The following is a 15,799-nucleotide window of genomic DNA, read 5'->3' on the forward strand; positions in this document are numbered from 1 at the left end:
TAAACTCAGGACCTGGGACTTATACGCCGAGTTCTCTGAACAAATAGATCACTGTAGGTGTAGAATTATTGACGGTAGTCCACCTGGCACAATGTATTGGCACCCCTCTCAACCACATCCGTGAGTGAAAAGGGAAAGAACCACCAGAGTGGAGCTGAGAAGTCCCTCAAGACTCAAACCAGAACGCCAGGTGTCTAATGGTTTTGTTCACATGGAGGCTGGCTTGCACCGCCTGGCACGCGGCACAGAAGTGCTCCGCCCAGAACGAGGTCACGTGCACGTCGTAGTCCCGCCTCCAGCGCTGGTAACGACGATAGAGGGCGGGGTTACGGTCCAGGTGTTTGAGGTAGGCAGCGAGTGCGCGTGGCCCTTTAAAATCCTCAGCGTGGATGAAGGCGTCGGCAGGAAGGAAGCGCTCGTAGTTCACTCGCGGTGGCCCGAGCACTACAGGAACGGCGCCGGAGACCAGAGCGTTGCGCCAGAGTTTCTCCGTAATGTAGTCCGTGTGACACGAGTTTTCAAACGCGAGGTAGAACTTGTAACGCGAGACCGTTTCCACCACGCTGTCGTTTAGCAGCGGGCGAAAATCACGTCCGTAAATGTCCACGTGCAGGTAAGGCTGCAGTCGGTAGTAGAACTGCACCCTCTCCTGCTCCTCGCTCCAGTTACTGATCACCCACGCTACCAATCCACGATGACGCTCCACACGGACCTGTCTGTTCCCATGGAAACGCCGCCGCTGAAGGTAACCGTAGGGTAGAAAAATATCAGAACCCACACGGTACGACATGGTGAGATTAAACATCCCGTCGAGCCGGTGCAGAAACCCAGAGTGCGACGGAGACTCGAAGTTCATCCAGATCCACTTCTGAGCTGGGGGGCGTGGCTTCTCTGGAAGCTCCTCCCAGTTTATAATCAGCTCACGGTGGTGCATGATGACGGCGTCAGCGTGAGCGTAGGCACGTCTGTCTGACGTCACGGTGCAGCCTCGAGCGCCGTAGTTCAGCTCGCAGTCGGGAAGAGGAAGTCCGCTTCCGAACGGAAGCCACCAGATGAGAAGAGTCAAGTTCTTCATTTCGGGTCGCTGGGTGGGCGTGTCCGGCGCGGGGATCGGCAAAGACAGCAAACTGAGCACGAACAAGATGATCAAACACGACAGCATGAGAGCAAAGGCTAGCGCATTCGACTGTGCTTCCACCACGGCGCCGCATGGTTTTTGGCGGGAAAATCTCGGCTTTGCGCGTTTGGGGCATTTCCGTTTTTCCCGCTCGGAGAAAAGTTCCATAAATCCACAAAAAACACGTATTTAAACAAAAAAAACCCCACTTCCTCCTCGGCTCGACCTCTCAGCGTGTTAGACAAGCATCTGAAGAACCTGCTCTCTCCGTTTAGCGTGAATCTTTATGTTGTGCGTTAGCAGTTTGTGAGCTTTGTTAGCTTTAGCGCTGTGTGTGTGAGTGTGTGAGTGTGTGTGTGAGTGTGTGTGTGAGGGATGTGGTTCGTCTTCCTGCCCCCTCACTGCCCTGTTTACTCATTTAACAGCTACTTCTTTCAACGGCTCAACGTGGCGGCAGCCAAACTCGCTTTTCAGCCTGAAGGCTTCTTTGTTTTGCCCTCCATATGCCGTGTGTGTGTGTGTGTGTGTGTGTGTGTGTGTGTGTGTGTGGGAACAGTGAACAGGCTTGTAAAGTGAACTAAATAACAACAAACTTGTTTTACAGCATTGCAGCTGTGTAGGAACTGAAACGTGGAGCAAAGCGATGCTTTACCCAGAAAAAGTCGATGAGGAGGAAAAATACAGAATACACACTCACACACACACTCACACACACACTCACACACACTCTCACACACTATTAACCTCTTTACATAATTGTTTAAAAAGTTTCCGGATTAATTTGCATTTGGATAAACAGCATGCAGTTTACTTCCAGCTTCGTTCACACCGTACAGCCAAAAGTTTGTGGACACCTGACCATCACACGGATACGCTCCCGAATCTAGTGGAAAACATTCCAGAAGTGTGGAGCATATTATAACAGAGACGGGGGGGGGGGGGGGGGGATAACTCTGTGTTAATAACCCTAACCCTAACCCAGGCACATGTGGGTGTGGTGGTCAGGTGTCCACATACTTTTGGAAATTGTATTTCCTTATTTTTGGATTTTGTGTATTCATTTGATCTGGTCTTAGACAGACTCTTTCATTTTTAGATCATGATTATTAAAATAAAGAGGTTATTTTCCACCGCCACCCCAGTGACACCGCATGACACGCATCAATAAACCACTTCTTCATTTCTTTATTTCTCCACCTCGGCCGTCACGATCCTCACAGCTGGAGTTTCTGAGACGTGTCTGCGGCGACGCGACGGCTCGCGCCGCTGTGAGGCCGGTGTGTGACGTGTGATGGTTTTGGTGTCTCTAAACCTGACATCAGTGAAGGAACGTTTGTTCTCAGAGGCCCCCACGTCAGCAGAACGGCTTCTGAGAACTCGTACTCTGTGTGAGAATCTCCGAAAAAGTACAGAGGAGCGTGTTTTATAATAAAACCCCACCGACTGGAACTTCTCTAATTTCATTCAGCAGCCTGGATCTGAACAAACAGCATGACGCTGTCTCTCTGCTCTGTCTCTCTGCTCCGTCTCACTGCTCCGTCTCTCTGCTCCGTCTCTCTGCTCCGTCTCACTGCTCCGTCTCTCTGCTCCGTCTCTCTGCTCCGTCTCACTGCTCCGTCTCTCTGCTCCGTCTCTCTGCTCCGTCTCACTGCTCCGTCTCACTGCTCCGTCTCACTGCTCCGTCTCACTGCTCCGTCTCACTGCTCCGTCTCTCTGCTCCGTCTCACTGCTCCGTCTCACTGCTCCGTCTCTCTGCTCCGTCTCACTGCTCCGTCTCACTGCTCCGTCTCTCTGCTCCGTCTCACTGCTCCGTCTCACTGCTCCGTCTCACTGCTCCGTCTCTCTGCTCCGTCTCACTGCTCCGTCTCACTGCTCCGTCTCACTGCTCCGTCTCTCCGTCTGACTGCTCCGTCTCACTGCTCCGTCTCACTGCTCCGTCTCTCTGCTCCGTCTCACTGCTCCGTCTCACTGCTCCGTCTCTCTGCTCCGTCTCACTGCTCCGTCTCACTGCTCCGTCTCTCCGTCTGACTACTTCGTCTGACTGCTCCGTCTCACTGCTCCGTCTCACTGCTCCGTCTCTCTGCTCCGTCTCACTGCTCCGTCTCTCCGTCTGACTACTTCGTCTCACTGCTCCGTCTCTCCGTCTGACTACTTCGTCTCACTGCTCCGTCTCACTGCTCCGTCTCACTGCTCCATCTCTCCGTCTGACTGCTCTGTCTCACTGCTCCGTCTCTCCGTCTGACTACTTCGTCTCACTGCTCCATCTCTCCGTCTGACTGCTCTGTCTCACTGCTCCGTCTCACTGCTCTCTCTCCGTCTCTCCGTCTGACTACTTCGTCTCACTGCTCCATCTCTCCGTCTGACTGCTCTGTCTCACTGCTCCGTCTCACTGCTCTCTCTCCGTCTCTCCGTCTGACTACTTCGTCTGATTGCTCTGTCTCACTGCTCCGTCTCTCTGTCTGACTACTTCGTCTGACTGCTCCGTCTCTCTGTCCGACTGCTCCCTCTGACTGCTCCGTCTCATTGCTCCGTCACACTGCTCCGTCTCATTGCGAAACGGATTCGAGTGAATTTCTTCGTAAATCGTTCGCAGGAGCATTTAAAAAAAAGCAGTGTGGACGCTGCTGATGAAAACCCCGTCTGCGTGTGAAAGTCACTCGTATCGTATGTTTTGAGTTCGTTGTGTAAATTTATGTACAAGGACACTCACTAACGTGGACCTGGATCGATGGGTTTCGGATCGTATAACTGTCGGAGTCAGTGAGATTTTATACTGGGATTACGCTGCCCGGTTTAATTCGCACCACTTTAATGACCATCCTGTCAGTTCCTCTAGGATTACACGATCGCAGAAATTAACGCACAATCAAGCAGACGCCGCAGTATTCGTCACGCTTGCACGTTTTCTTTCAGTCATTTCAACTTAATGAGAAACTAAGAATTTTGTCACATGACAAACGTTAGCGTTTACAGGATCCGTATTTATTACACAACTATAAAATACGTTAATGGGGAGAAGGCTCCGAGTAAATGCTGCTATCGTAAAAAAAGTTCATCGCAAGTTCGAATCCTGACGACGTCACAGCCGTCCGTGACCGGGACTCAACCGAACAAAGCGGCCCACGGGGTGGGAGGGGCATAATCTCTCTCACCTGTCAATCAGGAGCCAGTCAGTGGCATCTTTGAGCTCATGTATGTGGAAGAGGGCAGACAGGGCTTTCCTCCGAGTTTGTTGTGATGCAGCATGAGCAATCAAACAACACAAAAAGAGAACAAACAAACAAACACAATAACTCACTTCCTGTTTGTTGTTTATTGATTGTCCAAGTGACTTTCTCAGTGCTTTATTAGTGTTATTGTCGCTCAGAACATGACGTTTAGATGCTGTTCCACACACGAGACGAGACGAATTCCGCTGTCCCTTTCCCCGTGTAAATAAATCATCCGTAAATCATGCATTAGGTCACGAGACTGTGTGTAAACACGACCCACAGCAATATTGTACTTCACTTTCATTACAGTTTCTGAGTAAAAATGAGGGCTTATTCAGGGATTATTGATACCGGGATCAGTATCGCTGCATCTCTAGTAATAGCGAGTTTCATTAATAAAAATGATTCTTCAGTCAGAGAAACATTTCCGGGGATTTCAGAACCTTTCAGCGATCTCGCGCTTTCTGCCTGCTCCACATTTTGTCCAAAAACCGTACACCTGGATCTCAGCAGACGTTGTTGCACGGCTCCGCGATCTCGAACAGGCCGAAGTGGGCTGTTTTCCTGAGCGCGATGTCGTACGCCGTCTCCCCGGCGCTGTTCCTCAGTCCCGCCTGCAGGCTGCGCTGAGACAGCAGAAGCTCGAGGGTCTGCAGCGCTGCAGGGTTTCCCGCTGCGAGCTGCAGAGGTGTAAGCTGACCGTTGGTCATGGCGTTGACCTCTGACCCCCGGCGCAGGAGACATGATGCGATGGCGACGTGTCCCCAGCAGGAGGCGCTGTGCAGAGGCGTCCAGCCGTCCACCGTCCTGGCGTGTAGGTCAGCGCCCGAATCCAGAAGGAAGGACACGACGAGGGCGTGGCCGCTGTACGACGCACGGTGGAGAGGCGTGTAACCGTCGTCGTCACGGCAATTAAGGAGGGACGGATCGGACGCAGCCAGACGCTCCACTGTGGACAACTTCAGACACGTTTCAGAGAAATATACGATCAAATAAACACAAATATTCAACAACAAAAAATGGTTACAATCTAAATTATCCAAATGGGCAAAAAATAAAATAGTAATAAAATGTATAGAACTAATATTTTAGCTTTAAAGTTATTCAATTTTATATTAATTAATATACTACATATATATTTAAATATATGAGAGCGAGATACAGTAAATCTAATATAAAAGTGATCATTCTGATTAAAAAAGAAATACAAAAACAAATGTAATACATATTTTAGCAATAGATTAAGTCATAATTTTAAAAATATCAAATATCTAAGAGAGTTCTCTTTAAAAAGTACATTCACCAGTAACTAGTGTCACTACTAACCAAACACACACACTATTATACATCACAATATTCACCACACAGATGGACGAGTGTGTGTGTGTGTGTTTGTGAAATACACTCCGTCTCATCCGGACTGCAGTCGTGTCTTCATATTAGACACACAGAGAGCGCTCAGAATCAGTCATCCCATAATAATCAGATAAATAAACCAATAAACCTGGAGCTATGAGGAACAGAAACACTGTTGATTCGGAGACCTTCCCATTGCACCATGAAGCACACGCACAACTCCTCTGCACTACACTCCCATCCCACTCTTTGAATGAAATTGTCTGATCAATGAATAAATGCAAATAACAGACACCACTAATCTCAATCTTGTATTTTCGTGGGTGCCATAAGTTTTGCTTCATTCACGCATTACATTTATAAAGATGTTGTTTATATTAGGGCTGGGCGATACGACAAAAATATCACATCATGATACTTCAACTCTTTATTATTATTATTATTATTATTATTATTATTAAGCACCGCACCAAAATTTTCAGACTCGCTACGTGTGTAACGTGTTTGTACTCATTTTCCATCCGTCTCTTCCAGGGTGTATCCCGACTTTCACCAAGCGTTCCAGGGACAGACTCCGGATAACAAGTTAGTAAGTAAAGCAGGAAGGGAAGGGTGTGTGGAAGGAAGGGAGTAAAGAAAGAAGGTAGTACAGATGTAAGTAAAGAAGGAATTAAGTAAGAAAGGAAGGAAGTGCAGAAGTAAGTAATAAAAAGATGTAAGTAAAGAAGGGAGGGAGGAAGTAAGTATGGACATGCAAAGGGAGGTGTGTATATGTGTGTGTGTGTATATATATATATAGAGATAGAGAGAGAGAGAGGGAGAGAATGTAATCACATCATACACTAAGACTCAGATGATTATAAAGATAAAGCTGATTTACTCGGTTCTTCTCAGCAGCCCAGAGCATCAGCTCCACAGGATTATCTTTTCGTCTGAGTTCCTCTTCTTGGTACCATTCCTCACTGTGCTGTCCTTCATCATCCTCATCATAACTGTCTTCTTCCTCGTCCCAGCCGCTCTCCGTCCTCACAGGGATCATGTGGCCGTGGGTTTCTAACAGCTCCAGCTGGTCAAATCCTTCTGGAAACTCCATGACCTGTCTGAGGAGCAGAAGAAGAAGAAGAAAGAAAGCTGCATGTAGATACATTCCCAAAAAATAAGTTAATTAAAATAAAGTGAAGATGCATTCATATACTATAATATATACGTGCATATAATACCACAGCTACATCCTAATAGTCTGATCTACTAGCAGAAGTCTGATCTAACGGCAGCAAAGTGAAATCTGTCCCAGCGTTTTCTCTTGTTTACAGCATTTATTTACTCCATATTTATGTCTTTATTTATTTACTGACACGCGCGACGGAACTTACCAGTGCTATAACACAGTATTAAGAGAATTTCCATACAGCTTGAAAAATATATCGGGGTAAATCTATAGCTTTGTTTTTAAATGAGATGTATTGGTACAAACTACATTTCGGGAATACACTCTCAACCACTTCCTGGATTGGGACAAAAAAAATCCCGCCTACTGCTCACTGATTGGCTAATACTTCAGCGCCTCCGATTTGACAGTCCAATCAGAGGGCGACTCGCAACTATCGGCTACACGGCTACACATGCAAGCGTAGCAAGGCTAGCGTGAAAAAAAAGTATGTTTAACGTTTTTAACGTACATTTAATCTGTCTTTTTGTGATTAATGAGGAAAAATGACTTTTTACAAAATAAATGTAAACACCAATCTACATTAATAATCGCTATAGCGTCTGATTCACGTTCTGGGAAATGTAGTTTATTTTACAATCGTATGAACGCGTTTGTGAAGAACTGGAACTACATTTCCCGTGATGCTTAACATTTCGCGCGAATACGTTTTTGAGAACTTCCGGGCTGAAAATATCCGTGTGTATGTGTGTACGTTCTCGTTTGTCTGTGTCGGTAGATGTGAGGTAAATGAGCATTACAATGTTTTCAATTTTGTTGTAAATTAATTTTTTTTAATCGTTTTAACAAACTTCCCTTTTTATCGACGCACTTCAACATTGTTCTTAGGAACATTTCTATCCGACTTTCTTGCTAGTTGTTTGTTAGTGAACTGTTAAAGACACTAAACTAACATAAACAATACGGATAAACTCGGTCACGGAATAGTCTCTTATCCAACAAGACAATACATTTTATTTATATTGAAACTGTAATTGCACCTAACAAGCTGTTTCCATTTCTCTGTCCTCGGGTTCACTTCCAATTTTAACCCTATTCAATTCATTAAACAGCACAGGGGACGTAATCAACATGACGTCATCAGGAAATACAATGTAGGTGCACTGATTTTGTTTTGTTTTGTTTTGTTTTGTTTTGTTTTGTTTATGCATTGTCCAGTCATGTCCAGTGTGAATTTTGTATGAGAAATGAATGTAGATGTAGGGCTTCTTATATATACACTAAAACAACAACCTCTCTGTAATCATAACCACGCCTCTGATCCTGTTTATTCCTCTCTATGTGACGTTTAGAGATGATGAGGACACGTTTAAGATCCTCGTCGCCACTGATATCCACCTGGGTTACCTGGAGAAGGATGCCATCAGAGGCAATGACACGTTCGTTACGTTCAAAGAGATCATGAAGTGCGCAAAACAAAACGATGTAAGGAATGCACACACACACACACACACACAGATGTGTACCTGAGGGACAGAGCAAAAACCTTTTGACTTTCTATCTTTAAAACAAAAAGAGATGCAGGACATGGTGATATTTTATCAGTGTGGTTAGATGTTGATAAACAGCAGCAAAGAACTGCATGTCAGTGATCAGCTTTACCCAGGCTACACCTTTAACAATGAAAGTGAATAAATCAGTGCAATTAAATAATACACACATACACTGTGTTCCCTGTGTGTCAGGTGGACTTGGTGTTGCTGGGTGGAGATCTCTTCCATGAAAACAAGCCTTCACGTAAAGCTCTGTACAGCTGCATGGAGGTGATGAGGAAGTACTGCATGGGCGATAAACCGATCCTGTTCGAGATCATCAGCGATCAGGCCGTCAACTTCGGGAACAGCAAGTACGCCACGACGCTAGTAACGTTATTCGTCTCCGCCGTGTTCACTGTAACGCGAGTGTGTGTATGAACCTGCTGAGAGATCTGAGATGTACCTGTTTGATTTCTCAGGTTCCCGTGGGTGAACTACCAGGACAAGAACCTGAATGTCTCCATCCCTATATTCAGCATTCACGGGAACCACGATGATCCGACCGGGGTGAGAGAGAGTGTGTTTTAGAAATGTGTCAGGTCTATTACATGATAAATAAGTTGACTGTGTTCCTATAACAGCTCCAGTTCCCATCCCGAGTGTGAGGAAAAACAAAAACCAGCCCAGAATGTGGTCTTGGTACAGAGTCATTCGAAAAATACAGTCATATGTTGTGGAGTTTGTTACCCTCCGTTTATACCCTTCACATCTGCCCTACACATCTGCCCTACACATCTGCCCTACACATCTACCCTACACATCTACCCTCTACTTATACCTTACACATCTGCCCCAACATCTATCCTCCACATCTGGCCTTTAGTCTGGTGTACTCTGAGGGTAAAACTCATCCACAGCACTAATATTAACTGTAAAATGTCAATATGATTTGTTCTGTGAAAAGTGATTTTTCTGGATCAGTAAACCAACCGAAAATTAAAGAGTTTATCCACTGACTAAAAAATCTGTTTATTACTTTTGGACTTTTTATTATTACCATGACTCATTCTGTAAATACGAGAGTTTATATTTCTGAAATGCGATCGCCCACATCACCTGTGTGTGTGTGTGTGTGTGTGTGTGTGTGTGTGTGTGTGTGTGTGTGTGTGTTTCTCAGCCTGGTGGTCTGTGTGTTCTGGACGTGTTGAGTTGTGCCGGTCTGGTGAATCATTTTGGACGCAGTCATTCGGTGGAGAAAGTGGAGATCAGTCCCATACTACTGGAGAAAGGAAGCACCAAGATCGCTCTGTACGGCCTCGGTGAGCTTTAATCTTCATCAGCGAGGGACACGTTATTTGTAGACTCTCTCTCTTCCCAGTCCAGGAAGAAGATGTTACGTGTGTTATCCGTCTCCTGTGTTTATTTTGTGTTTAAATGATTCAGGAGTCGACTGTATTCCTGAATAAATGGTGAAACACTTGACTTTCCCAGCGGTCCTGATTAACAGTAAATAATGAAATAACACCGTACCTGGCAGAGGACTGACGCCCGTTAGCACGTCTACGAGAAATAAATAATTCCCTGCTTTAAATGACAGCACTGGCAGCAGAATGTGAACGTCGGTGAAAGCGGTTCTAATCATGTGGATGTGAATGACTCTCCTGAGACTGCACTGAATTGGTTTTGGCGTTCATAACATTTTATAAAACTTACAATTAAGCAGCCAGCGTACCGTAACTCTTCATATTAGACGCAGATGGACATCAGCTATCTTACAGCTGATACTGGCTTCACGAGTCGAGTCACCATTTATATATATATATATATATTCCCCCCACACACCAGTCAAGGGTGTGCAAACTTTCACACTCAGTCCTGTCTGTAGGAGTTTTATTCTGTGTTACACTCTTTATTCTCTCACATATGTCACACACACACGCACACACACCACACACACCACACACACACGTCACTCACACACACACGTCACACACTCGGACTGATGATTATCACACTGTTTAATAACACTTTCACATTCCACTCTCTTTGTAAATGTTTTTTTTTTTTTTTAATGTTTAATAAATTATTTAACTGTGTGTGTGTGTGTGTGTGTGTGTGTGTGTGTCCCACAGTATGGGTTGTTTTTTAAATAATATTTTTAAATAATGTAGAGATGAGTGGATTATAAGAAGCTCTCATTGCGTTTTTACACAGCTCTGTTATTGAATTACTCTTTATAACACACACACACACACACACACACACACAAGCAGTAGTTTTACTGGTTTATTCCTCTCACTTTTTTCTTGCTCTTCTCTCTCTGTCTCGTTTCAGGTATTTTTTTCACCTTTTCCCTCTCCTCTTTTTTCTCCCCCAATATTATTCTTTCACCATCTTATTGTGTTCGATATCTCTCTCCTCTGATCACTTCCTCTGTGTGTGTGTGTGTGTGTGTGTGTGTGTGTGTGTGTGTGTGTGTGAGTGTAAGTGCCCTACAGAAAGCCATAGGATATTTGAAAGGCATATCATCTTGTCCTGAAGTGTGTGTGTTTGTGTGAGTGCACTTAAAGTTCAGAGCCACACACACACACACACACACACAGGAAACTGAAAGTGTCAGTCTTCAGCTCTGTTCTCTAACACACACTGTATTTTGAGTCAATTTAACCAAAATGTTTTTCTTCTGCAGTATTTTTCATTTCAAGTCTTTTCACTTTAGTGTGTGTGTGTGTGTGAGAGAGAGAGAGAGAGACTCAGGAGGATAAACACACAGCTCGGTGTTGCTGTGATGGAGATGGAGATGCAGGAGAGTTGATTGTGAATGCTAATGTGTAAAGTGAAGAAATGATGAGCTGTGGGAGGAAAATGTCATGACCCTCAGCTATTCATTTATACACACACACACACACACACACACACACACACACAGTTTCACTTTTCTTCATGTCCTTCTCCTGATCGAGTTTTAATTTGCACACCTTGTAATCTTTAGTGCTTTAGTGCTTGAGACTGTATTAAAGGAAGGGGGCGGAGCCATGTGGCTTCATTACTCTTTGGGGCGGGGCTAATTTTCAGGATGGAAAAATGACAGAAGTCCAAAATGATGAAAGTTGCGCTGAAATGTCTCTGTCCAGGCTCGATCCCGGATGAGAGGCTGTTCCGGATGTTTGTTAATAAACAGGTGACTATGCTCCGCCCCCGCGAGGACGAGAAAGCCTGGTTCAATCTGTTAGTCATCCATCAGAACAGGTACGACTCGGACAACGAAGTGTTTCCATGTTAGAAATGTCCAAGAACTCTTTAGGAAGAGTTTAAGAATTTCAGGCTCGTGTGTGTGCGAGAGAGAGAGAGAGAGACACACACACACACACACACACACACACACACACACACACTTAATCCTGTAACATGTTCCCTAGCATTTTTCTTTATGATGATAAATCAATCCCGGACTGCTTCAGGAACAAACAGGAGACGTTCATTTTTAATTCAGTAATAAACTATTTATAAACACGTAATACACACTTAACTAATTTACACTCCACAGCAGTGCTTTGTTGATATATTAATAAATACTTCAACTTCTTTTTGGCTACATCACCCTCTTTCAATGAAAATTGAAATTCGGATCCCTACATCGATTTAATTAAAGACAACGACGGAGCTGAATCGTCCTGAATCCTAAACGATCCCGAATCGCTTATTAACGATTATAATTGTTTATAAAGTGATTATGTAACTGACCGGAAAGACTGTGATGGGGTTAAAGCAGAACCTCTTTACGTAGACCCGCTCCAGATCATGAACGTCACGTGCAGGTACAGACTGAATCGTATGGTATCCTTGTCTTCTCACATTCACTGTTTCATCAAACATCATCTCGTATCATGTGGAAGTCTGAGGTTTACGTTACATTACTACTGCCTGTACTATAATCATAATCATAATCATAATCATATGAATAACATGTAATATGTAAATATTTTCAGTCTTAACGCAGTCCATTTTCACCTTAAGGTTTGCAGGAAAAAAACAAGTCTGGCTAATTTAACTAATCTCACACACACACACACACACACACTAACGTCAGTGACCCTGTTATCTTTTAAACTCAGCACATGAAGAGAAAAGCGTCTTCATTATTTGGGAAAATATTGCTGCTTCTTTTTAGCTCTGATCTGAGGATTTGTGCAGGAACTTAATGAGCACACGTGTGTGTGCGTGTGTGTGTGCGCGCATGCAGGAGTAAACACGGTGCCACTAACTACATCCCCGAGCAGTTTCTGGACGATTTCCTGGACCTGGTGATTTGGGGCCACGAGCACGAGTGTAAAATCACTCCGGTCCGAAACGAGCAGCAGCTTTTCTACGTTACGCAGCCGGGCAGCTCCGTCGTCACCTCACTGTCTCCAGGGGAAGCTGTCAAAAAGTACACACACACACACACACACACTCCTATATCACCCCATTCTATACTCTTCTTTTCCTGTCTCTCTACACACAGCAGTCCATTTATAAACTCTCCGTAACCTTCCTGTTAACTCCTTCTAATCGCTACACACACTCGTACACTAGGGAAATTCATTTTCAGATTGTGACAGGGCGATGTGCGCGCGTGTGTGTGTGCGTGTGTGTGCGTGTGTGTGCGTGTGTGTGCGTGTGTGTGTGTAGGCACATCGGCTTGCTCCGGGTGAAAGGCAGGAAGATGAGCATGCAGAAGATTCCTCTACACACAGTGAGACAGTTCTTTATTCAGGACGTGACTCTTTCGGATTTCTTCAGCCCTGAGATGCCCAACGTCACACAGAAAATGCAGGCTTTCTGCATGCAGAAGGTAAAACACACACTCACACACACACACGCCTTGTTACCTTCCTGCTTCAGTGTCGCTGGTGCGATTCGACTCGGGGGGGCGTAGGGAATACTGAGTCACGGGGAACGCTGAACGCTGAGGCGTGGGAAATGCTGAAGTTTGAGGCTCCTCCCACTCCGTAATTGCGGTCTATATGTTGGGAGAGCAGGTCGGCGTGAGTTCCCTGCTGCACAGTAAAATCACTCACACTGTTAAACATCTTTTGGCTTTTAAACACCTCGGCTGTGTCGAAGGTCATCACACTCGAGTGTGTGCTGCGTGACGTAGACACGCGGCCGGGGTTTAGGACAGGTTTAATCTCAGCTCCGAGCCATCATGCAGCGCTGCTCCTTTCTGACCTGCTGGATGACAATCAAACCTCACGCGTGTTTAATGATTGATTCCGAAACCCTGTTAGATGCCTGCGGTCGGTTCGATCCACTGCTCTGCGCCAGTCCTGCTTCAGAATGTCACGCTAATAACCATGAATAAACACGCAGAAGAGGCGCGGACTCCGTCAGGTCCAGATCCGAGTGACAACACGGACAACACGAACAACAAGGACAACAAGGACAACAAGGACAACAAGGGCGGGTATCCACACGGTCACGATGTCTGAATAGAGGTGTGGAATATTACAGCGTTCAGACGACCTCGAGGGAGAAAAATCACTCGTTAAAAAACCCGAAACAATTTCTTAGAACTCGCATCAGCATTCCTTTGATTTTAAACGACATAATACAAAAACCTTTGATAGAAAAATCAGCTGCGTTTTAGATTCTGAACAGAAGCACAGTCATGATAAATTCATGCTTCCATAAATGTTAAATAAACTCTACCTGTAGCGCTCGTTACTCGTCCTGACGGGATTGTTCATATATCGTCACACGTAACATCACGCTTCATTCGTATTTCCCGTTATAACATCACACGAACACAGATATAACATCGTTTAAATGTTCCCGACATTTTACTCATCTCAAGCTTGTTCTGTTGGCAGACGATTTTATTCATTTAGAAACATTTATTATTATTATTATTATTATTATTATTATTATTATTATTTTTAAGTGAAATGATCTGCCAGTATCACAAGATGAAGTGAAGATGAAGTGATGAGAGCTCGTTTGTGTAAATTAGGTCTCGAGTGATTGTTCGGAGTTATCCTGCGTTCCTTACCTTCCCCTTTTCCTACCTGAAATAGAAAACCTTATAGAAGGTTTCATCTTCTCCTCTCACACACGACTTCTCTCCGCCTCTCACCATCATTAAATGTGTACACAGTGACGTGAGGAAGAAAAATAAAGCTTGGAAGGAAGTAGCGGAGCTACTATATATATATAAAAATATCAGACTTTTGTTTTCTTGGAATCCATTTCAGTGCGAGATTAAAGCCGACGTATCGGAAACCTTTCTGTAAAATACGTCTTTACTGAAGGTGCCAATACTTCTGCCTCTGGGTGTAAATGATGGTCTGAAATGTGTTTAGTGTTTTTAAAGGCGTCTCGGATCATCAGATGTTCCGGTAGAAGGATCTCGGTACAATATCGATCACATGATCACTCGAACACGCAGCGACACGACGGAGCCGAGGGGTGAGCGGTCTTCCCCGCCCTGCGCACCTCTCGCACCTCTCGCACCTCTCGCGCCTAGTTGCTACGGTGACCAAGGTTGTGTGGGTTTAATGAGGGATTCGGATCAGTGAGGGATTTAATAAAAACCATGGAGACAAATATTGTAATGATATCCTTCTACTAAAACATACACACACACATATACACATACACACACATATACACACACACACACATATACACACACACATTTACACATACACATATACACACAAATACACACACATATACACGCACATATACACATACACACACAAATACACATACACACATATATATATACACACACACAAATCCTCAAGAGCACACACTGTGAAACTTTTACACGTTTAAAAAAGTCACGTTTAATCTGTTCAACCTCTTAAAGCTGAAAGGGGAAATAAATGTTCCCATGAGTAGTTTTTAAATGCCCGTTTGTAAGTGTGTGTGTGTGTTTGTGCGTGTGTGTGTGTGTGTTTTACAGGTTGAAGAGATGTTGGAGGAGGCAGAAAGAGAGAGACTCGGAAACCCGCTGACACCCGACAAACCTCTCGTCAGACTACGAGTGTGTATCTTCAAAACACACACACACACACACACACACACACAACAGTTTGTTTATATCATTTATTTTGAAAACTTTTTTTAATACCAATTTTTAAAGCACTCTGTGTGCAGTGTTTAGAGTGTGTTTAAAAATAAATTAAAATCTCACGTTTCATTATTCTGTTTTTTATTATTGTTGTGTTTTATTATTGTAAAATTATAATATAAATTATTAATGCGCATAAATAAAGAAAAATAAGTCATACATTTAAAAAAAATTATTTGTTGTTTATTTACTTTTTTATATCGTACTTAAAGTCTCATTTTATTTAAAGTGATAGATTTAGGTGTATTTATTTTACAGAAACATTAAACGTGATTTAGTCGTGTGTGTGTATGT

The 15,799-nt window shown here is 44.2% G+C and overlaps 3 protein-coding genes across 5 annotated transcripts in view; 1 reads left to right on the forward strand and 2 right to left on the reverse strand.

Moving 5' to 3' along the window:
- Positions 1 to 166: 166 nt before the first annotated feature.
- Positions 167 to 1,998, reverse strand: LOC128624208 (alpha-(1,3)-fucosyltransferase 4-like). Its single transcript, XM_053651670.1, has one exon. It carries the CDS (start codon positions 1,283 to 1,285, stop codon positions 167 to 169), a length of 1,119 nt encoding a protein of 372 aa, XP_053507645.1. The 5' UTR covers positions 1,286 to 1,998.
- A 2,091-nt stretch (positions 1,999 to 4,089) lies between these two features.
- ankrd49 (ankyrin repeat domain 49) lies at positions 4,090 to 7,231 on the reverse strand. Its single transcript, XM_053651593.1, has 3 exons — positions 7,059 to 7,231; positions 6,566 to 6,785; positions 4,090 to 5,288 (listed from the first exon to the last, which is right to left on the reverse strand). The coding sequence occupies exons 2-3, from the start codon at positions 6,776 to 6,778 to the stop codon at positions 4,836 to 4,838; spliced, it is 666 nt and encodes a 221-aa protein (XP_053507568.1). The 5' UTR covers positions 6,779 to 6,785; positions 7,059 to 7,231; the 3' UTR covers positions 4,090 to 4,835.
- An 84-nt stretch (positions 7,232 to 7,315) lies between these two features.
- Positions 7,316 to 15,799, forward strand: part of mre11a (MRE11 homolog A, double strand break repair nuclease) — a 28,328-nt gene continuing 19,844 nt past the window's right edge. Inside the window, exons 1-10 of one of the 3 annotated variants that reach the window (XM_053651591.1) lie at positions 7,316 to 7,340; positions 7,966 to 8,007; positions 8,206 to 8,338; positions 8,599 to 8,759; positions 8,868 to 8,955; positions 9,566 to 9,707; positions 11,523 to 11,637; positions 12,632 to 12,817; positions 13,060 to 13,222; positions 15,338 to 15,418. In XM_053651591.1, coding sequence (XP_053507566.1) covers positions 7,985 to 8,007; positions 8,206 to 8,338; positions 8,599 to 8,759; positions 8,868 to 8,955; positions 9,566 to 9,707; positions 11,523 to 11,637; positions 12,632 to 12,817; positions 13,060 to 13,222; positions 15,338 to 15,418 — 1,092 coding nt within the window. In that variant the 5' untranslated portion in view covers positions 7,316 to 7,340; positions 7,966 to 7,984. Of the gene's footprint in view, positions 7,341 to 7,474; positions 7,639 to 7,965; positions 8,008 to 8,205; positions 8,339 to 8,598; positions 8,760 to 8,867; positions 8,956 to 9,565; positions 9,708 to 11,522; positions 11,638 to 12,631; positions 12,818 to 13,059; positions 13,223 to 15,337; positions 15,419 to 15,799 lie in introns of those variants that run through there. The other 2 variants (XM_053651590.1, XM_053651592.1) reach the window with 2 other exon arrangements.

This window comes from Ictalurus furcatus, chromosome 20 (assembly GCF_023375685.1).
Source record: "Ictalurus furcatus strain D&B chromosome 20, Billie_1.0, whole genome shotgun sequence".
NCBI lineage: Eukaryota > Metazoa > Chordata > Actinopteri > Siluriformes > Ictaluridae > Ictalurus > Ictalurus furcatus.

Coding starts and splice junctions, on each gene's coding strand:
- ankrd49 (XM_053651593.1), bottom strand. CDS start 6,778: ATGGAGTTTCCAGAAGGATTTGACCAGCTGGAGCTGTTAGAAACCCAC. Junction 5,289..6,565: donor GGGCTGCTGAGAAGAACCGA/GTAAATCAGCTT, acceptor ACGTGTCTGAAG/TTGTCCACAGTGGAGCGTCT.
- LOC128624208 (XM_053651670.1), bottom strand. CDS start 1,285: ATGGAACTTTTCTCCGAGCGGGAAAAACGGAAATGCCCCAAACGCGCA.